The 24298-nt window shown below is 39.0% G+C and overlaps 1 protein-coding gene across 1 annotated transcript in view; it reads left to right on the top strand.

The window, feature by feature from the left end:
- Positions 1–12943, top strand: part of LOC124619609 (lipase member H-like) — a 32284-nt gene extending 19341 nt beyond the window's left edge. The window contains exon 7 of the mRNA XM_047146112.1: positions 12791–12943. Coding sequence (XP_047002068.1) covers positions 12791–12848 — 58 coding nt within the window. The 3' untranslated portion in view covers positions 12849–12943. The remainder of the gene's footprint in view (positions 1–12790) is intronic.
- The last annotated feature ends 11355 nt before the right edge of the window (positions 12944–24298 follow it).

A 24298-nucleotide genomic window follows, 5' to 3' on the forward strand; every position in this document is an offset into this window, starting at 1 on the left:
GCAGAGGAAATGCATGTTCTCACTTCTGAATAACTGAAGCTTGGTTTTATTTTTAAAAATCTTGCTTTCAGTAATAGTACCTTAATTAGGTTCAGAAAATAATGTCAATGAGGTAATGTCCTTCTGGAAACAAATTTGGATCCTCTCCTGAAGGTGATGCATTGCTGCCTCCAACATTTCATTCAGCACAGCTTCAATTTCCTGATGAATGGAAATCTTGAGATCATCAATTGTGCAGGGCTTGTTCATGTACACTCTTGACTTCAGGTAGCCTCATAAAAAGAAGTGCTTCTAAATGCTGCGTGCCATACAGTGCTTCAATCTGAGACTGCATCTCAACATCTGACATAAACTTGTGATGAAGAAGACGTTGAACCATGACTACAGAATCATTGTTTCTAATGAACTACTCGAGCATGAGCATACGATGCTCTATGCTACGATGGTCCATAAAGTCTGAAGCTGCATTGTCTGAACTGTCTGCCAATGGTTGTTGAAGGTCAATACCCCCACTCGTCGTGGAGAACTATGGTTCAAAAACCAGGTGTATCCTCAGATTCACCATGTAGATGCAAATAAATTACGCACTAGATTGAGAGATGTTAGATTTCTCAAAAATAAATAAATAAATAAATAAATAAATAAATAAATAAAAATAATAATAATAAATGGAAAATCTAGGATAGAATAATGACAATATTTTGAATAGATTGCTTCTCACCATATAACGGAGATGCTGAGTCGCTGATAGGCACACCAAAGACCAACCAAGTAAGCTTTTGGCTAAAAAGGCCTTCATCAGAACTGGACAAAAAGGACAAAACACACATACATGCTTTTTATAGTGATCACACTGATTGTTGTTGAAATCGCTTTCTACCACAGTATTTACTTTTCAAAAGTTTCTTTGTTATACTGATATTAGATTTGACTCTCTACATTTTTGGTTCGTGTACAGATTTGTCCACATAATGAGATTCCTCACACATAACTGATACTCCACACAGACAGACCACCTCCATGCCAACCGGCATAATTTTTAATTTGTGTGTGTGTGTGTGTGTGTGTGTGTGTGTTGGCTGCTGAATATTTCATTTATGTTATGACTAGATACATTTACTACTTCCATTATTTGAAAGGTGTTTGTAACTCTCTTGAGGAATAAATACTGTATGGGATTTGCTCCAATACTCTGCAACAGAATTCAGGACAGAAAAGCTAATGTTCAATATGTGTGGAGGGATTACTGCATCATGACAGCCACATAAACCTATAAGTTTGGAGACATGTTATGGATGAGTCTCCATACAATCTAGTATGTGGAAGCCAATGGGACTATGTGAAAGAAAAGATTTTAGCTCTTGAGTAAAACTTAATTGGTACTTTGTTGGCTGCAAAAGCAATAAAATTTAGGATCTAGTTCTAGTCTGGAAAACAGTTTTACTGTGCCAAGCAGGTCAAAAAGATTCATTGGGTTTGATAAACGCTTTGGGGTGTGTACTTTTGAGTTCATAAATAGCTGCCTACACTTTCTGGCTGTTCATGAGCTACTGTAATATATCAACACTGATGTCAACATCAACATCTACATCTACATTTATACTCTGCAAAACCATGTGAGGTGCATGGTAGAGGGTACATCTCTTTGTACTAGTTATTAGGGTTTCTTTCTGTTCCATCCATGTATGGAGTGCAAGAATAATGACCGTTTGAATGCCTCTCTGTGTGTGCACAAACTATTCTAATCTTATCTTCGTGATTCCCATGAGAGCGATACATAGGGGTTGTAGTACATTCCTAGAGTAATCATTTGAAGCCGATTCTTGAAACTTTATTAATAGACTTTCTCTGGATATTTTATGTCTATCTTCAAGAGTTTTCCAGTTCAGTTCCTTCAGTATCTCTGTGAACTCTCCCACGGATTAAACAAACATTCAATACAGTCAATATCCCCTGTTAGTCCTATCTCCTAAGGAACCCACACACTTGAGCAATATTCTGGAACCAGCCGCATGAGTGATTTATAAGCAATCTCCTTTGTGGACTGATCGCACTTCCCCCGTATTCTACCAATAAACTGAAGTCTACCACCAGTCATTATCACCAAATATGACACGAGTTATTTCTGAGTATTCAGACAAAGAGTTCCTACTTTTTTACTTACTAATTCTAAATATTTTGCTGTAATATCACATGGAAATTTAAAAGATACCTTTTAATAGATGCATTTAATTTGAATAGGTAACCTATCATTATTGCTCCTTCAGAACTAGTACAAGCTAGCAGTAAAGGTGAAGTACAGCACGTAACTACCCAACACAAGTAGCCATAGTAAGATGTTTCCTCTACTGATTAATACCTTGCGTACAGAGGCTTCCAGCAGGTAATCATGCATTGTTAATGCACCGCACTGCCTTACCGGGAAAAATAAGTTATCTAGAAAACAGAAGTCCAATTTAAAAATAGCCTGTCGGCTTGAAGAGTCATTTGGTACTTTGCTTTTTGTTTGGCTGTATGCATGCTTAGTGTGCACCACTTAAGGCTATGAATCCGTTGCACAAGCAGTAAATAGTTAAGCTGGCAGCAGTAAGGTTGTATGGTATGAAGCACAATTACGTGGGAAGAACATGAAGCCCTGGTCATCAAGGAATGTGACAGGTTCCAGATATTAGAATCTCCATACTGGCAAGGTACACATTAATTTAGGTATGCAAAGGTACACTTCCTTATCAAAAATAGCTGGACACCTATTGTGGACATTAATATAGGTTGTGTTCACCCTTCTTCACCATTACGACAATTCGGAACTCTGCTGGGGATACTTCCATGAGGTGTTTGAGTGTCTGTAGAGGAATGACTGCCCATTCTTCTTCAAGAACCAAAACCATAGAAGGTAGGGATGTTGTGTGGTGGGATCTGGATTGAAGTCAACTTTCTAATCCACCTCAAAGGTGTTCCAGTGAGAATCTGGGCAGACCAGTCTATTTCAGAAATGTTATTGTCCACAAACCAATGTCTGACAGGTGCTGCTTTATTTCAGGACGCCTTGTCATGCGGATACAAACAATCATTGTCTCTGCACTGTCTCTCTACTGTATGCAGCAAACAGTGTTGTACAATGTGTCCATACACTTCAGCTTTTAGCAGTTTCTTAAGTGCAATACAGAGAAGACATCCTAACCACAAAAAACACTCCAATGCCATAACACCAGCTTCTCTGTAATTTACTACACATAAGGTAGGTTATGTTCTCCAGGCATTTGCCAAACTCAAACATTTCCATTGGATTGCCACAGGGTATAGGGTGATTCATCACTCCAAATCACTTTTCTAGTCATTAACTGTCCACTGGCATCACTCTTTACCACCTGAAGCATTGCTTAGCATTAATTAGAGAAATTTATGGCTTATGAGGAGTTTCTTGACTACTGAACCTCATTCTTTGTAACTTCTATGCACAGTCATTGCGCTAGCTAGAGTGCTGACAGCACTTTGGAACTTGCAGGTGATTACTTCCACTGATTTCATGTGAATTTTTACAACAATGCTCAACAGCCTCTGTCCACCAGTACACGAGGCATGCCTGGTCTTGGTTTAGCTGTCGTTGTTCCTTTGCATTATCAGTTTACAATCACATCACCAACGGTTGACCTAAACGGTTTTAGATATGTGGTGTCACCGCCAGACACCACACTTGCTAGGTGGTAGTTTTAAATCGGCCGCGGTCCATTAGTACATGTCGAACCCGCGTGTCGCCACTGTGTGATCGCAGACCGAGCGCCACCACAAGGCAGGTCTCGAGATACGGACTAGCACTCGCCCCAGTTGTACGGACGACTTTGCTAGCGACTACATGGACGAAGCATTGCTCATTAGCCGAGCCAATAGTTAGAATAGCCTTCAGCTAAGTCAATGGCTACGACCTAGCAAGGCACCATTAGTAACATTGCATGTATCTAAAGAGTCTCACTTGTATCGCCACAATCTCCAGATGTACCAAAAGGATGGATTAAAGTTAAGTATTCCAGAAGCTACGTACTTTTCTTTATAGCCTTCATTACGTATCCTGTTTCAGACCTCACACCATCCTGCTTTAACTTAGCGCGTGCCTTTCGGCTTCCTCTCATTGTGTCTAGGCTGTCTTGTCTAGACACAACACGATATGCTGAAATGTCCCTGATGGATCTGTTATTCAGGTGACACCCAATGACTAGTCCACTTTTGAAGTCACTGAGCTCTCCTGACCAACCCATTCTACTGTTACTGCTTCCCTACAGACAACAGACTACTGCCTGCCCCCTTTTAAGTTGGCGGGTCCGCCTATCGAGAAATCTAGTCGTTAGTTCTCTATTACATAGTGGCGTGCAGACGCTTTTGATCAGATAATGTGCTTAGACACTGTTGGTGGCATAAAGTGCTTTGTTAAAAAGTGACAGAGCCAGTTTCCCAAGTACATAATTTTTTTCAGGGAGAGGCAGAACCAGAAGCAGTGGCTCTATCTGATTTTTATCCCAGCATTATCAGTTACCAGGATGGGCACTAACTATGGTGCAGGTCAGAGACAGAGACAACTCTGGTAACATCATCACAAAGTATTCCTAATCCCTCTCCTGTCAGAACGCATTGTGCACCTGCTGTCTTACTTGCACACCACTATAGTAGATGATGAGAAACACAGAAGTAGGGCTCAATGATTCAGTAGTAAAGTTCTGTGGACTTGGCATCCGAAGGTCTTCCCAGACAGTTTGAGGACTATCTACTACTTATCACTCCTGTCAGCTCTGCCAATTTTTGTTAATGTGAATCATGCCGAGTTGCACTGTGCTTTGGGACCCACTTTAGGGTGTGTGTCCTCTTGTAATTGGCTGGATAGGTCGATTCAGAGTTTGGAGGAAGGTAACAGCACACCATCCCTAAATAACCATGCCTTGTGAAGAACTGTGGTGTTCAAACCAACCTTCAGGTTGATAACAGCTTTACTTACTTATATAGCACAAATCAAAGTAGTACCACCAGCATTGCAATGGTTTATTGGGATAATTTTGGGAAAACATTAGGAGACTGCTTGTAGGATGCTGGTGCAACCTATTCTTTAGCATTGCTTGAGTGATTTGGATCCACACCAGGTTGGATTAAAGGAAGACGTTGAAGCAACTAAGAGGTGGGCTGCTAGATTTGTTACCAGTGGGTTTAAGCAATGTGCAAGTGTTGCAGAAATGCTTTGGGAATTCAAATGGGAGACCCTGGAGGGAAGGTGACAGACTTTTTGAGGAACACTATCAAGAAAATCTGGAGAACTGGCATTTGAAGTTGACTGTAGAACAATTCTACTGCCACCACCAAACATTTTGCATAAGGACTATGAAGACAAGATTCGAGAAATTAGGGCTCATATGGAGGTATATAAACAGTCATTTTTCCCTAGCTCTGTTTGCGAGTGGAACAGGAAAGGGAATGGGTAGTAGTGGTGCAGGGTACCCTCTGCTACAAAGCGAATAGCGGCTTGCAGAGTATGTATGTAGATGTAGAGGCCTTAGATAGTAGTCATTAGCTGTTAGTAATGAATATCAGATGAACGAATGACGAAAGGAGTGCAGAGAACTAAGAGAGGTGAAAAAAATAATGAAAGGAAAACAATGTAGAGTTTGCAGAACAATAGCAGAATAAAATAGTTAAAAAATCCCACTAGGTAAGCCATACACTGTGAAAGAAGAATGGAGGAGTCTTAAGTGTACACTAGCAGAAAACGTAGAGGAGTATGTGAAAGAACTGGTAACAGAAGATACAAAGAGACACCCTGGTGAAATTTTAATGTACTAGCAAACAATAATGTGTTAAGAGTACGGCTTCAACAAAGGACATCAAAAGCAAGAGAACAATACAAAATGAGAAATGCATGAACTGTATTCGCAGTTGTAAATATGAAATAACCATCAGCTGTGTATGAGGGAATGACGACAATGAAAATTTGTCCCGAACTTCAAACCAAACCTGGATTTCCTGCTTTATACAAGTGGTTGCATTAACCGCGTCGGCTATCCATGCGTGACTCACAGCCAGACTCAAAATTCCATACACCATTATTCCTGCATCATAACCTGTATTCGTATGCACATTATGCAATTCCCATACAGGGGAGGACACTTTTAATTGAGTCACCGCATGGTATTGGCAGACAAATACAATATTGCAGTGCCTATGCTGTTAAGAAGAACGATGCTACGATCCTTTGGAGATGCATGCATGTCCGAAAGAACATTGCATCGTTCTTCTTAACAACACAAGCACTGCAATACCGTATTGTAAAGTGAGAAATGGGTAGTACAAAAAGTGATCATTGAGGAAACAAAAAAGTAGATGGAGAACAGGACTACAGTGATGAAACAGAATAACAAAGTAAATAAGCAAATACTGTATAAAATGATTGAAAACAAAAGGACAGGAATGGTGGAGAATGTAAATATGATTGATAAAGATGGGAATGAGGTGGAGGACCTCAAAGAGCTATGAAGGTCACGCATTTAAAAGAAACTGAATTAGAGATAGCACCTGTCTTAGGGAGCGATCACTCTGGTCACCACAGTGAATGGAATAACTCAATGTGTAACATGACAGATGTCGTTTGACCTACAAGGACTGCTTATTAAGTTTTTAAAAAAATTATGAAAGAAAAATGTGTTTTGGGCATAAATCATTTTCATTCATTTCATTGTTGCCCTTATGGACAGTGTTTGAACTCGAAAATCACATGATGACACAATTTTCACTTCTTTCCTTTCTTCCTCTTCTCTTCCCAAAATCTCTTCATCCTTTGGCTGTGCTCCTGTTTCCTTTGCTCTGTCCATAATGTTCCTTTCTTCTTTCTCTCCTTTACAATAAATTTTGCACTCCTAACTTTGTTTCTGAAGTATTTCCTGTCTCCTATCATTTGCCTGTTGATCCCTATCTGCCTTAAGTCTTCGTCTATTTCATGATACCAATTTGTTTTCTTGCTTGAGCTGTTTACTACATCAAAAATTTTCTTTGTAAGTCGGTTGTTGTCCATTCTCTGTATGTGCCCATAGAAAGTTAATCTGCGTTTTCTGATCGCGTCTGTTAGTCTGTCAGTGTGCTGGTACAGCTCTTTGGTAGGTCGCTTCATCCATATGCCATCTCCGTGAATTGGTCCAAATATTTTTCTGAGAATTTTGCGTTCTATTTTTTCTGTGTCTATGATGCCTGATGCTCCAATTGTGGTTGTTTCTGACGCGTACAATGCTTCTGGTAATACAACTGTTTTGTAGTGCCTAAGTTTGGCCTGCCTCGATATGCTTTTCTTATTATAATGTGACCATGTGAGTTTGTATGCCTTCTGGAGTTTCTTCGTTCGTTCCATGTTAGCCGCCTTGTTTGACCCTCCCATTTGTATGTACTCCCCTAAATACTTAAATTTTTCGACTCTTTCTACGGATCCATATACCGTATGCATGGTGTGTACATTGTTGGTCTGTCGTTCCATATATTGTGTCTTCTCGTAAGATACCTGCAGACCTGTTTTGGCAGCTATCTCATGCAAGCATTCCAGTGCTTCCTTTGCCTCCTGTGTATTATTGCTGAGTATGGCTATATCATCTGCAAATGCCAGACATTTTATGATTGTTTTGGTTTCACGTGTTCTTCCCAGCTGTATTCCTTTAATTTGTTCCTCCCACTGTTTGATAATTTTGTCTAACACCATGTTGAACAGGATTGGTGAGAGCCCGTCTCCTTGTCGGACACCTGTGTGTATGTGGAAGGGTTCCGAAATTTCTCCCATGAACTTAATCTTGGAGGTAGTGTCTGTAAGCGTCTGTTGTATAAGTGCCCTGGTTTTTCTGTTGATACCATATTCTTCCAGTACGTCAAAGAGTGTCTGTCTGTCTATGGAATCATATGCTTTTTTAAAGTCCACAAAGGTAACTACAGTGTCTCTTGCCTGTCTGACTTTCAAAAGTGTTCTCAAGTTCCAGATCTGTTCGATGCATGATCTCCCTTTTCTGAAGCCTGCCTGGTATTCCCCAATTTGCAGATCTGCTTGTGGTTCTAGTCTGTTTAATAGCACCTTAGAGAAAATTTTGTATGTAACTGGTACTAGCGAAATGCCTCTGTAATTGTTTGGATCTGACTTATCACCCTTTTTATGTAACGGATGGATCAATGCACATTTCCATTCCTCTGGCACTTTCTCTGTGATCCAAATTTCGGAGATAATCTTATGGATTTTTTTGGTGATGTTTTCATCTTGGAGTTTCCAGATCTCGGCGATAATACCATCTTCTCCGGCAGCTCTGTTATTTTTCATTTGTTTTATGATTTCCTCTATCTCTTCTATTGTGGGTGGATCAGAATCGGCATTAGATGTGGTCTCTTGGAATGTTAATTTTCCTGTAGGTTTTTTGCAATTAAGAAGTTTATCAAAGTAATGTTTGAGAATTTTACAGTTTTCTTTTGTGTTTGTTTCCAGGGATCCATCTGTTCTTCGGAAGCAGAGGCTAGGGGGTTGATAGCCCTTAATATTTTCTTTGAAAGTTCTGTAAAAATTTCTTGTGTTATTTCTTTTGAAATCTTCCTCAATTTCTTTTAGTCTGTTATTGTCATATGCTCGTTTTTCCCTTCTGATTTCCTTCGATGCTAGTTTCTGAACTTCGTGAAATTCTTTCCATGTTTCTGAATTTCTGTAGCTACTGAACTTGTCCCATGCTTGCTTTCTTCTCTCAATGGCTTCATCACACTTTGCGTTCCACCACCTATGTTTGCGTTTTCTAGGTGGTTGTCCCCAGCACATAGTCTTCTGAACTGCCTTCGCCAGATCTGTCCATGTGTCTATTGAGTGCCTATTAATTTCTTCAACGATTTTATCCCTGTTTATCTTCAAGTATTCCGGATCAGGTTTGACTATTTTGTTTTGCGCTGTCTGTTTCAGTCTTGGGATTGGCCTAATCTTAACTTGTAGCAAATAATGATCAGACTCGAAGACTCCTTTACGTGTTCTGACATTTAGAATTTCCCGCGAATTTTTCTTGGATATGGCCACATGATCAATCTGAAATTCTCCCCACACTGTGTTGGGTGCTTTCCATGTTGTAAGTTTTCGTCTTGGCTTTTGAAATTGTGTTGACATGATTTTGAGGTTAAAGTTTTGACAATATTTTATGAGGTGTTCCCCATTTCTGTTCGTGCGAATATGTGCTGAGTATGGGCCTGTTATTTCTCTGAATTTTCTCTCCTTACCAAGCTGCGCATTGAAATCACCCATTACAATTTTCACATGTCTTTCTGGTACGTTGTTAGTTACTTCCTCCATGTCTTCCCAGAAATCTTCAATTTCTTGCGGCTTCTTTGTGTTATGGTCATTTGTAGGTGCATGTGCGTTGATAATTGTGTATGCTTTATTACCTGATTTGAAGGACAGTGTCGAGATACGTTCTGATATTGAATTGAAGTCTATGATGTTATCCATGACTGATTTGTGTACTGCAAACCCTGTACCAAACAATAATGGTGTTCCTCTTCTGACAGCAGGTTTACCTTTGTAAATCCTGTAATGTTCTGTGTCGAAATGGTTTTCATCTACGAAGCGCGTCTCTTGGATGGCAAGAATTTTGATGTGAAATTTATCTAGCATGTCCGTCAGTTGTTTTAGTTTTCCAAGTTTGAACAGAGTGTTTGCATTGAGAGTGCCAAGGTAGTGCTTGCGAAGAGGTTTTGAGAAGCTCCGACTCTTCTCCTCATGATGTTCCTGGTCCCCCAGAATCCGATGACCAGGAAAGTCCAGTCCGTTGACTGGGGCCTGGGGTAGCGGATTTCTTTCCATTTGTTCCATCATGATTACTTCAAGTTGAAGTTGGTTGTGGTGGCCTTCAACAAGATCACGGTAATTGCAGACTTGATTGTTGAGATCAAGCCATATTTCACTGCCGCACCAACTAGGTAAACAGACGCAGACCACTAGTCGCTGGATACCAGAACAGACACTAATGGATTTCTTGATGTTGTGTGTTTGGTCCACAAGAGCTATTTTATTTCGCTCAAGTCCGCCGGCAAGCCGGTGAGGACCCCCCTATCCGCCACCTGGGACGCGCCACGTCGGAGTATCACCTCTCCGCCTGCTACGACACCGTAGTAGGTCATTTTATTGTATATGAAAATACTAGTTTTTAAAATTTTTATAGTGTCACATCCATTTCAACCATTTCTGGAAACACTTTTTTCCATTCTGGTGCCGGTATCTCAAAAGAATAGTTTTGGAAGGGTTCTTGAGGTGATGAAATCATTGTCCACATATTTCTTTTGTTTGACATAAGAAAAAGACAAGATCATCAGATTACCTTCCATTCAGAAGGCTGTTGCATGCAGCGACTGTTATATTGACTTGTAAATAATAGGTTTCAGCTATCAGTCGGCCTTTTTAAATTTTATTGGCAGATTTAGATTTCATCCAGAAACTAGCCATTCTCAATGCACTATCATTTTTGATCAATGCATGTCATGCCTGTTGGTTGGGCTTCATCCACAGTTCATTGAATACTCAATTTATTTGAACTGTGGATGAAGCCTGACCAACAGGCACTACATGCATTGATCAAAAATGATAGTGCATTGAGAATGACTAGTTTCTAGATGAAATCTAGATCTGCCAATAAAATTTAAAAAGGACAACTGATAGCTGAAATCTATTATTTACAAGTCAAAAAGAAAACATGTTAGGAATATAATAGAGGGAAACATTCCACGTGGGAAAAATATATCTAAAAACAAAGATGATGAGACTTACCAAACAAAAGCGCTGGCAGGTCGATAGACACACAAACAAACACAAACATACACACAAAATTCTAGCTTTCGCAACCAACGGTTGCTTCATCAGGAAAGAGGAAAGGAGAGGGAAAGACGAAAGGATGTGGGCTTTAAGGGAGAGGGTAAGGAGTCATTCCAATCCCGGGAGCGGAAAGACTTACCTTAGGGGGAAAAAAGGACGGGTATACACTCGCACACACACAGATATCCATCCGCACATACACAGACATCAAATGTGTATGTGCGGATGGATATGTGTGTGTGTGCGCGAGTGTATACCCGTCCTTTTTTCCCCCTAAGGTAAGTCTTTCTGCTCCCGGGATTGGAATGACTCCTTACCCTCTCCCTTAAAACCCACATTCTTTCGTCTTTCCCTCTTTCCTGACGAAGCAACCGTTGGTTGCGAAAGCTAGAATTTTGTGCGTATGTTTGTGTGTCTATCGACCTGCCAGCACTTTTGTTTGGTAAGTCTCATCATCTTTGTTTTTAGAAAACATGTTAGCTAATAAATGAGGTATATAGAGGCAAGGAGACATTAAATTGACTTTTTTTGTCAAGTAATAGGTAAATTGAAAAGAATAAATTGTTTGACATACTATGTGACAGCTGGCAGTCATGATGAAAAATGATGCAATGTTTTCAATGGTTTTTCCCTGATTTCACTGTCAACTTTTGGCAGGTAAATTGTTGTACACTGCTCAATATTACCTTTCTTTTGTCCTCAAACAATGGTCATGACCTGTCCAACATACCCAAAGAAAGAAGTCTTTTGGAAGTGATTCACTAGTAAACCACTTTTGTTAGTTTCAGATCACCTCACCTCAGAACACCCAAAAATTTGACTGCTGCATATTTCTTGCTTATATAGATGTGTCAAAGTTTACTTTTTCTGTCATGATGCTGTGAATGGATTTTGCATTTCCTCAGCCCAATTTTTTGAGCATTTCCTAACAACAACTAAAAATAGAATGTTTATGAACTTCACATTGTGTGGAATCCTTTGGGAACTGCTATTTAGCACAGCTAAATATCCGCATAAAACCAGTCTTTGACATGCCTAAAGTAGCCTCTAGCTCATGCTGCCATATGTCAATTCCCTTCAATCATGTTGCACACAGCATCATTTTTTTTAGTGCAACATTTTTAGGTCAATCTTCACTTAATTCATCGCTGATGCAAGCACAACCACGATGACATTCGTAAAACCAGTTGTAATCAGTCTTTTCTGAGAGGGAGGGTGACTGGTTGTTGGTGTTATTGTGGTGGTGGGCTTCAGTCCAGAGACTGGTTTGTTGCAGCTTTCCGTGTTCCTATATCCTGTGCAGGCCTCATCGTGTCCAAATAACATACTTTTGAATCTGCTTACTGCACCAGCTCTTGGAAAGTCTTTCCTTCTCATACCATCCGAAAAGTTCCCCTGACCTGGGGTTCTGAATAACTTTTCTAAACCATACCCCTTTCCCTTAATTTCTCTAGTCCTTTTCGTTCCCATTCAACTCTTCTGCCAGGCGAAGGAGCCACCGGCTCCAAAAGTTTGTAAAAGTTAAATCCTTTTGTGTGTGTCCTCCTTCCACCAGTTGGTGAGAAGATTTTTTTTTTTTTTTTTATCCATTTACATTATATTATCAAAGTTCGTAAACGGTCATATAACAATACTGCCATGGAGGATAATGGTAGTTGGTATATGGACACATTGAAGGATCAGATGATTGCCTAACTTTTCACCTTGTGCTGCGACAAGCCATGACAGTGTGAATTTGGGTGCATGTGAGATTCTGCATTTATGCTTTTACTGAAAAAGAGCAAAAGCTCAAAAGCTAGTAGTATTGTCTGATTTCTTTTTAAGTATGCCTTTGTGTCAGTCTGTCTTATATCTGCAGATGGCTGGTTAGTTGCCCTCAATTGTGTATGTTGTTTCCATCCGGGGATTTTTTTATTGCAATACAAATAATTACTTGCTATGTATCTGTTGCAGCACACGTGGAAATTTCTACCTGAAGACTGCTGGATCATCTCCCTATGCTCTTGGTTGATCTTCACAACTTTATTGTGTTCATTATCACTGTATCAAATGGGAATACTGCTCTGCAGATAGAGATTAGTATTTCAATAAAACAATGCAATACCAGTGTGTTTCATTTTTACTATTTGTTTTAGACTGTCTTTTCTGTAGACCTACAGAAAAAAACCAAATGTAATTTACTGCAAATCCTAGTTAACCTTTACAGAATTTTAGTATTCCACTAAAGATATAAAACCTGTGTTCAGCAACTTGTTAATGGTTATATCAATAGCCATTTGGATGCTTGTAGCAAAGTTAATGAAGGGAACACACTAAAAGTGTGTTGTTGCACCTGATCTTGATCATTGCTCCCTGATAAGAAGCTATTCTTGAAGCTACTACAATCTGCCAATGTGTGTAAAACTTCATACCTAATAATTTTTATGTTATGAGGACAAATTGACATTACTACAACTTTCAGAGGTCTAGAATGGCCAAAAATGGCTCAGTACAGTTCGCAGTTTTGGGGACAGACTTTTGGCTCTGTCTCTGGTGTAAGCAGTCCCTCCTCCTCCTTGTGTTTCTACATAATAATCTTTGTTTGCCCATAATAACTTATCAGCCTTGGACACCACTGTCCGTTGTATGTCAAAAATATAATAAGTAAATTCTGTGTTTATATGCACAAATCTCAATATCTGACAACTGTAATACATTTGCAAACATATCATTTGATATCCCAACACATTTTTTTTCTTTTTCTGATCATTCACACTCTTTATTTTGGTATTTGAACTTCCTACATATCAATTGAGAGAAATAGGAGGTACTGGGGCTAGTAGTGTTTTGCATTATTGTCAGGTTGAGCTGTCATACTTTGTGCAGTACCATCTTAAAAGCTATTACAAATGCTGTTTTGTATCTTCCAATATATAATTTTTTAGAAACAGTAAAGCTTTTTTTTTTTTTACCAGCCTCCAGCATGCTGAAGGTGAAGTAGAACTGCTACTTTTGCTTTGTTGGAATAAATGGTTGGAATTCCATTAGAAGTTGCATTAAGACATATCCCTTGTTATTGGTGATGACTAGTTTCAAACACTGTGTCCATCCTCAAACAATCTGTCTTCAATATATTCAAGGATACTTTTTAACGCATCTTACGATGGAATTCCAACCATTTATTTTAATCAAAGGTAAAGCTGTATCAAAAATGTAGGAAAAGATAGATTGTTACTTTCCGTAAAGATAACGTGCTACGTTGCAGACAGGCGTAATTAAAAGACATTTTACACATAAGCTTTCGGCCACAGACTTTGCCAGAAAAAGACACATACACACATCAGTCATTCACACAAGCAAGTACACCTCACACACACGATTATCAACTGTGGCAGTGGTCATGTGTGTTATCTTTACAGTAAGTTGCAATCTGTCTTTTTCTACATTGTGACATCCCTACCTGAGTTCCCATTGTTTGGAAGGTAAGGCTGTCATTAACCCAAGAGATGGTTTGAACACACTGCTTTTCCAGGCATGGCATTATCTTCCTGCTACCTTCAATCTGCCTTTTTTACATATAATTGTTTTGGTTTTCAGTGTGTAAGGTGATTCAGTTACAACTGAAATGACAAAAAGTATTTAAACACTCATCTACTGTGATATCAGTTTCACCTGTTTCTTTCACACTACATCTCCCCCCACTGCAGCCAATAAGTGGGATGGGACCTGGTTTCTACCCTACCCACATCATACTCCAAAATTGGCCAAGTTAACAAGGAGACAAATTAGAAAGCTCATTATTTTAAGATCCATACTAAATTAGGATTCACTGTCACCCCTTCCCCTGACCTAACTACAATATTTTAAATCAACCATTAGTTTTATCTACATACTACGTTACTTTTACCAATTCATTATGCTAAAAATAGCCAAGTGCAAACACCGAAAAGAACAGAGTGCCATGATTCTGGTCACTTTGTAAGCTTTCAGTATGTGGACGATTCACAGAGATATTTAACCAATTATTTCTGGTGAATAAAGTGATTATTAAACTACACTGAAGAGCTGTTGAGCTGCATGACATAAGGCTGGAAACTTTCTGCAAATATTAACTGGAAATTTAATGAAAGGGATGCTTCATTGTCTCAGTAGGTAACAAAAGTTATGAACACCAACAATTAAAAAATAACCGTTAACTTTGCTGTCACCTGTTGATGTTATTGGTTTCAATATCTTGAAGGAGTTATGAAATATTTGGGTTGTTCACCATACTTATGATACCCAGTTTGGGAAAAAAAAGGGGGGAGGGGAGAGGGGGGGGGGGGGTGGAGAGAGAGAGAGAGAGAGAGAGAGAGAGAGAGAGAGAGAGAGAGAGAGAGAGAGAGAGAGAGTTCAAGTACACGATGTAGAAGGAAGATTAAAGAAGTATAAGGTGCGAGGAACATTCCTAGTTACAGGGCCTACATTAAATCCAAGTTCACTTCCTACTGTGTACGAAGGTAAAATGACTTTTTGCTGTCTATATGACAAGCAAGATTTAAATGGAAGAGGGTTTTTCTTTCCCCCCATTTTCAGCTTTTTTGAGTCCCTTTTTCTATAAGTAGCTCAACTGTCACTTCTTAATTTACTTTTTTTTATTTTTCCCCCTTATTTTTCAAACCCTCACTCACTTTCTTCCATGGATAACATGTTTCCCGATCCTCGTTCTTCGAATAGCATTATCTTATTGACAACTGTTTTTTTGCAGTACGTCAGTATGACTTGAATCAATAGTTGAATGGTCTTTACTTTTCCATTTTAATTTATATATCTTACATTTACCAGTTTTCTATTATATTTTTGTTATTTCCTTCCAACAAATGCAGTATTTTTGGAGTTTCAAATGAGCTCAATACCTTACATCTCTTTATGGTCATTCATCAAGTGGTTCAATATTTGACACTTCCCGGCATATTAAAACTGTGTGCGGGGCCGAGACTCTGAACTTGGGACCTTTGCCTTTCTTGGACAGGAGAGCTTCTGTGAAGTTTGGAACGTAGAAGATGAGGTACTGGTGGAATTAACTTGTGGGGACGAGTTGTAAGTCGTGTTTTGGTATCTCAGATGGTGAAGCACTTGCCTGCAAGAGGCAAAGGTCCTGATGCTGAGTGAAAATTTCATTCAGGTTCAGTGTTCGTTACATAGTTGCTACTGGCTCTCATATTGTTGAACAGTTCATTTTGGTTATAACAACAGTCTGTTGTTGTTGATACATGACGGCTAGGTGTCTAAACCATGTCGTATTTTGAGCTTTAGTGCTATGTATACACACTGTGCCGCAAGATAATTTGATCCTAAAATTCACAAATAGTCTAAATGCTTGACCAGGGTGTATACGCGAACAAGGAAAAAAAAAAATTTCTGGATTTCCCGGTTAAAATAACACTTTCTCCCGGGTGAAAACACACTTTTTGCATGTTAAGTGACAGTATATTTTCCCTTGGAACTGCAGAACTTATCAATCCTTTGAATGATTATGGTTTTGTACATGGGCATACAATTTCCCGGCACTTTAGAAAACGAAACTCAGGGAAAAAGACACGTTTTGGAAATATCTTTGATGTGCAGCAACTGTATGCTGTGTATTTTCGTATTACAATAGTACACACTGGAATTCCATCAAACACCGCATGTTACTTTCTGAGTCATTGAAATTGAAATTGCGATGCACTTTTGTAAGCTAGTCATAGCTCATGTCATGTGATCTCGCCAGCCGATGACAGCGAATATCAGAGCATAAGACATGTGATGTAGTCAGCCAACAGGAACATCACTGTTAAGTAGCATGAACACATAAACAGGGAAAGTTAATAGTTTAAATTAATATACACAGTGTCGCTACAAGAAAAGCAAAGCTTTCACATATAATGTTGGTCTCTAAGGTAAACAAGCTGCAAGAGAAGCTAAGCTTTCGCATATAATGTTGATCTCTTTTGGGCGTGTTACACTTTAAGACATATCACAAAAATGTGCAAGTAAAATTTTTAATAATGACATAAATGTCTGATCTTCAGGGTTCCAAATTCTTCTAAGTGGCTCGTCATCAAAGAGTTGATTTTTAAATGAGAGTCAAACGCTCTGTGATTTAAGAAATTCATGGTACATTCTCGCACATAGTTCAACTTACGTAAAAGGATATTTACTTTGAAAGTAACACTTTTCAAACCACCATTTGTAATATTTTCCCCGCGACCTGTTAGAAATAGGTTTGTTTCATCAGTTGCGAGAGAGCGCAGATAACAGGCGACACCATGCTTGCGCAGCTACCATAATGTAGGAAGCCCATATGTTTGTATGTGTAAAACATTAAGAGATCTTACATTATGTCATAAAAGAAGCAAAACATTAGAGGATACTCCAAGAGCATTGGAATTTCGTGAACCATACTAATATGCATAATTTGGCTTAAAGTACACAGTCATATGTCCAGATTCCCAATGAAGTTTACCTCGACCTGATATTAAGCTTTTCAGGGTGGTTTTCGGGATGTAAATTTTCATGGAGCGCCAGTATTGTATTATATCATGTTTGGTCCTTTGTTGTTGTGGTCTTCAGTCCTGAGACTGGTTTGGTGCAGCTCTCCATGCTACTCTATCCTGTGCAAGCTTCATCATCTCCCAGTACCTACTGCAGCCTACATCCTTCTGAATCTGTTTAGTGTATTCACCTCTTGGTCTCCCTCTACAATTTTTACCCTCCACTCTGTCCTCCAATGCTAAATTTGTGATCCCCTGATGCCTCAGAACATGTCCTATCAACCGGTCATTTCTTCTTGTCAAGTTGTGCCACAAACTCCTCTTCTCCCCAATTCTATTCAATACCTCCTCATTAGTTATGTGATCTACCCATCTAATTTTCAACATTCTTCTGTAGCACCACATGTCGAAAGCTTCTATTCTCTTCTTGTCCAAACTATTTATCGTCCATGTTTCACTTCCATACATGGCTACACTCCATACAAATACTTTCTGAAACGACTTCCTGACACTTAAACCTATACTCGATGTTAACAAATTTCTCTTCTTCAGATATGCTTTCCTTGCCATTGCCAGTCTACATTTTATATCCTCTCTACTTTGACCATCATCAGTTATTTTGCTCCCCAAATAGCAAAACTCCTTTACTACTTTAAGTGTCTCATTTCCTAATCTAATTCCCTCGGCATCACCCGACTTGATTCGACTACATTCCTTGCTTTTGTTGATGTTCATCTTATACCCTCCTTTCAAGACACTCTCCATTCCGTTCAACTGCTCTTCCAAGTCCTTTGCTGTCTCTGATAGAATTACAATTTCATCGGCGAACCTCAAAAGTTTTTATTTCTTCTCCATGGATTTTAATACTTACTCCGAACTTTTCATTTGTTTCCTTTACTGCTTGCTCAATATACAGATTGAATAGCATCGGGGAGAGGCTACAACCCTGTGTCACTCCCTTCCCAATTACTGCTTCCCTTTCATGCCCATTGACTCTTATAGCTGCCATCTGGTTTCTGTACAAATTGGAAATAGACTTTCGTCCCTGTATTTTACCCCTGCCACCTTTGGAATTTGAAAGAGAGTATTCCAGTCAACATTGTCAAAAGCTTTCTCTAAGTTTACAAATGCTAGAAACGTAGGTTTGCCTTTCCTTAATCTTTCTTCTAAGGTAAGTCGTAAGGTCAGTATTGCCTCATGTGTTCCAACATTTCCATGGAATCCAAACTGATCTTCCCCAAGGTTGGCCTCTCCAAGTTTTTCTATTCGTCTGTAAAGAATTTGCGTTAATATTTTGCAGGTGTGACTTATTAAACTGATAGTTCGGTAATTTTCACATCTGTCAACACCTGCTTTCTTTGGCATTGGAATTATTATATTCTTCTTGAAGTCAGGGGTTTTTCGCCTGTCTCACACATCTTGCTCACCAGATGGTAGAGTTTTGTCAGGACTGGCTCTCCCACGGCTGTCAGTAGTTCTAATGGAATGTTCTCTACTCCCGGGGCCTTGTTTCGACTCAGGTCCTTCAGTGCTCTGTCAAACTCTTCACGCAGTATCGTATCTCCCATTTCGTCTTCATCTACATCCTCTTCCATTTCCATAATATTGTCCTCAAGTACATTGCCCTTGTATATACCCTCTATATACTCCTTCCACCTTTCTGCTTTCCCTTCTTTTTACCTACTTGATCCTCTGGTGCCTTCACTACTTCATCCCTCAGAGCTACCCAGTCTTCTTCTACTATATTTCTTTCCCCCATTCCTGTCAATTGTTTCCTTATGCTCTCCCTGAAACTCTGTACAGCCTCTGGTTTAGTCAGTTTATCCAGGTCCCATCTCCGTAAATTCCCACCTTTTTGCAGTTTCTTCAGTTTTAATCTACAGTTCATAACCAATAGATTGTGTTCAGAGTACACATCTGCCCCTGGAAATGTCTTACAATTTAAAACCTGGTTCCTAAATCTCTGTCTTACCATTATATAATCTATCTGATACCTTATAGTACCTCCAGGATTCTTCCATGTATACAACCTTCTTTTATGATTCTTGATTCAAGTGTTAGCTATGATTAAGTTATGCTCTGTGCAAAATTCTACCAGACGGCTTCCTCTTTAATTTTTTATCCCCAATCCATATTCACCTACTATGTTTCCTTCTCTCCCTTTTCCTACTCTCGAATTCCAGTCACCCATGACTATTAAAGTTTCGTCTCCCTTCACTACCTGAATAATTTATTTTACCTCATCATACATTTCATCAATTTCTTCATAATCTGCAGAGCTAGTTGGCATATAAACTTGTACTACTGTAGTAGGCATGGGCTTCGTGTCTATCTTGGCTACAATAATGCATTCACTATGCTGTTTGTAGTAGCTTACTCGCATTCCTATTTTTTATTCATTATTAAACCTACTCCTGCATTACCCCTATTTAATTTTGTATTTATAGCCCTGTATTCGCCTGACCAAAAGTCTTGTTCCTCCTGCCACCGAACTTCACTAATTCCCACTATATCTAACTTTAACCTATCCATTTCCCTTTTTAAATTTTCTAACCTACCTGCTCGATTAAGGGATCTGACATTCCATGTTCCGATCCGTAGAACGCCAGTTTTCTTTCTCCTGATAACAATGTCCTCTTGAGTAGTCCCCGCCCGGAGATCCGAATGGGGGGCTATTTTACCTCCAGAATATTTTACCCAAGAGGACGCCATCATCATTTAACCATACAGTAAAGCTGCACGCCCTCGGGAAAAATTACGGCTGTAGTTTCCCCTTGCTTTCAGCCATTCGCAATACCAGCACAGCAAGGCCGTTTTGGTTAGTGTTACAAGGCCAGACCAGTCCGTCATCCAGACTGTTGCCCCTGCAACTACTGAAAAGGCTGCTGCCCCTCTTCAGGAACCACACGTTTGTGTGGCCTCTCAACAGATACCCCTCCATTGTGGTTGCACCTACAGTATGGCCATCTGTATAGCTGAGGCACACAAGCCTCCCCACCAACAGCAAGGTCCACAGTTCTTTATTATGGCATAATGCCATATGTGCTAGAAGATGAAAATGTGCACTTAAAATGCAAAGAAGAGTTGAAGCTAGTCACTAGTGCGGAATTAAACACTTTGTTTTAAATACATTGACTGCCTCTGCAGAAAAGGTTAATAAAAGTAGAATTTCTTTAGCAGACAGACAAAGATAACCTCATTGTTCTGCAGGGTGATTAATGCTTGACTGTAAGAAAGGTGGAAATCAAATAAAATCTTAAACTAATAACATATTTTAGTCTTCCATAGATATGTGAATGTATTTTAATTCACTTGATAACTCTTGACCACAGATATCTGTTTTGTTTTCATTTGATGTGAGAGTAAACGAAGGGGAAACAGCAAAATCACTAAATGTGAACACGGGTCACATGGAGACTATCCACTATAACTCAGACTGCTCTGCGCATCAGCCCCGGATCTACGATGTTTGCGAACCGGGTCAATACTACAAAAACGTGTTTTCAAAAATATGTTGATTTTGTGCAATCTTTCTGAAAAGTCTGAAACATAAAAAACATGTGTTCGAGGAAACGTAAGACATGTTATTTGGTCTTAAGTGTGCCAAAGTGCAGTGCCATGTCTCTTCATACAGCATTCTTCTATAGCAAGTCACTGTATTTCGCTCTGTGGAATTGAAACATGTATATTTTGTAATGGATGCCATCAAACTATATTCAGGACAGTGGAAATTGAAATGTCCTATGGTGCCTCTCCTGCTCCCAGTTGGTCGGTTTGACAGCCTGCCTGCCTCCCCCCCCCCCTTTTTAAACCTTGCAATTAATAGCGGATGGGATTATTTGTAATCTGGAAAACAATAACTCTTCAGAAAATTTGCACTGTTTATTGAATATTAGCTAATAACTTGCTGTTTTGTGTGACAATATTAAATATAGGATACATAAAATCAATAAAGACAAGAGACAAGCAAGAAAGTACACATTTCTTCAATCCTTAGCTCCTAGCATTTTTTTCTCTCTAATCTTGCTACTGCTTTACATGGCGTGCTTTTCTTTCTGCAAAAGACTATTATACCTCATCAAACTTCGTCAAACGTTTTGCTACACGAAAAATCGAAATGTCGTTATCTAATACTGAAAAAGCTGTTAATACAAATAAAACCCAAGACTGGTGTGGTTTCTTGATCTGATTACGTCTATTTTGTCACTGTCTGCTAGATAAAACAAAATGGGCCTTTCTACATTTTTATAACACGACAGAATATAATTCACAAAGTACCAATATCAAATGCCTATTAGGCCTACTGCAAGCAAAAAGCTTTATGTTAGGAAATAGTTACACATTTCATTCATACACACCAGTTTCTCAAGCAAGAGATCAAAAAGTAGTATTACAAAATTTTTATATAAATTTGGAATCGTCTTATTCTTTGATAATTTGTGTGATGTCCATGTTTCTTCTCCTTCCTCATTCTAACAAACAATCTTGTCATCACCTATTCTGTAGCTGTTCTTGCCATTGTCAAAATTTGTTTGCTGATTAACTTCACTAACCATGCCAGAATCACCGGTTTAGTTATCCTGCAATTATTATCTGTTTAGGAGTTGTCACGTGTTTATACAACACGTTTTCCGCATTACTTCCAGAATAGAACTTAAGCGGCTGCTAGCCGGAGACTGTACAACTGGTCCTTAACTAGTGTAGTGATTTGACCAAAAATTTTCTGTCAAAATTTCATTTTCTTGGGTACACTGAGAAGATAATATGTAATCTTTCTCACCTGTTATTCCTGTTAGTCATTTATTTCCATTCTGGTAGTCTGAATCTATGGATTTCACTCAAAATAACAACGCTGATCATTCGCAGACCCAATTCATCCAGAAATCAACTTAAAATATGTTCAAAATTTTTCAAAAGCCAACAGGGATGCATTTCAAGAATCATATGAATAATCGATAGACCAATGTGTGCTGGATCCTAGGTGCTTTGTGAAACACGTTTTTTTTCCTCCTGCAACTGCTTGCACTGTTAACAGTCACATTCATGTAGCCAGAAGCAGGAGAATCTACTACTCAAACGCGACTCGACTGTGCATGCACATGAGCCCGTTCGTAAATGCTAAAACGAATCTAATGTAAACAATTGTGACTTTGCACTCATTGGAGGCAATTTGTTGATTTGTTGTTATGAAGCATTGCATAGTCTTCCTAAAGCCTTTGACACATTTTGCTGTTAGCAGACACTTGCATGAGCACTGTTGTCGTTGTTGTATATGGCTCATTTCCTTTGCAATTTAAGTTATTTTCGTTTTTTTCTCTTGATCATGTTTTATTGTTGAAGTATTATTCTGCAGTAGTGGGATACATTAATATTCTTTGTTAGAGTAATGGTTCTTACCAGTCAAAATTCCAAAAATTTAATTGAAAATTAAAACAATGAAAAATTCACAGAACTCTAAAAAATTCCAGGGTTTTTCCTGGTTTTCTCCCACATGAAAAAATTCCCGAGTTTTTCCTGGATATCTCGGTTGTCACGGGTCGTATACTCCCAGTTGACATATACACAAATGGCTCACTGCCCACTAGGGCGTTTTGATTGGCTACTGTATACCATTTCTTCAAGCTACCTTAAAATCTACTGCTGAGGGTGTAAGACTTTCATATGCAGAACACGAGATAAGGTGCACACATCAAATCTCCATGTAAAACCTGTACTGAAAGAACATTCTTATTCTGCATGGAAGAATTTCTTAAAATGAATCCCTCTTACTTTAAGTGCCAAATATTTCTACTAACAATGGAAGTAACCAGCAGCAAATAGGGGCTTCATATCATTTAGTTAAGTCAATGTTACAAGAAATAGTATTTATACTTTGCTAAGAGTGTGTTCAACAACTATTTACAGCTCTGGCTCAAAAATGGCTCTGAGCACTATGGGACTTAACATCTGTGGTCATCAGTCCCCTAGAACTTAGAACTACTTAAACCTAACTAACCTAAGGACATCACACACATCCACGCCCGAGGCAGGATTTGAACCTGCGGCCGTAGCAGTCGCGTGGTTCCGGACTGAGCGCCTAGAACCACTAGACCACCGCGGCCGGCTTTACAGCTCTGCATTTCAGTAATATTGTCCTACTGTAATGCTGATTTTATAACATTAAATGCACTGTCAGTCTACTTCATTCCAGCAACTGAATTGCCTACAAAAACCTAACCTGTATCAATTTCTGCAAAATATTGCACTATGAAAAATTTCAGGAGATATGTACCAGAAGTATTACAATTTACTAACTACATTTATTGCGAAAGAAAAACTGCATAGCCATCAAAAAATCACAAATATTCCATGATAAAAAAATTCTTTCATCCAAATTTTCTCTATCAATGGAAAGATAATTTCAATAGGCTTTCATACGAGGACTTCACTGGTGTCCCTGTTGTTGCATGCAAAGCTGGAATCCTGTGCCTTGTAGGCCCTTTCATAATTTTGATTGTATATGTTATTGGGGGATAATATCCCACTGTTCTAACTGGAATTTCACTGGCAGGAAGGCAACTATATCACAAAGAACTGGGTCAGTCAGGATGTTGGGGACAGTGGCAATATTATTCTTATGGCAATAGGTCCCTCACTGTTCTTCTACCTTCCACGGCACTTATCCTCAGTCTTATAAATATGTCACAATATACTTCCTATTACAGTCTGACCTATAGGAGAAAGTTAATACCAGGAACAACAAAAATAAAACTATTAGCAATGACTTAATTTTGATGCCAGTTTGTTGCGCATTGTTTGTTGAGTAGAATGTCATTTTCCATTCCAAACATTACTGACTTGCCTCAGAGTTACAACCATGTGCTTTTGATTAAGAATTGACTACATCTATTGAACATGAAGCTCAAATTTTTTTGGAACTGCTGATTACACACACCTAAACATGACAGATCTACTGATAAAAAGGAAG

This window comes from Schistocerca americana, chromosome 6, assembly GCF_021461395.2.
Source record: "Schistocerca americana isolate TAMUIC-IGC-003095 chromosome 6, iqSchAmer2.1, whole genome shotgun sequence".
In the NCBI taxonomy this organism is placed as follows: Eukaryota; Metazoa; Arthropoda; class Insecta; order Orthoptera; family Acrididae; genus Schistocerca; species Schistocerca americana.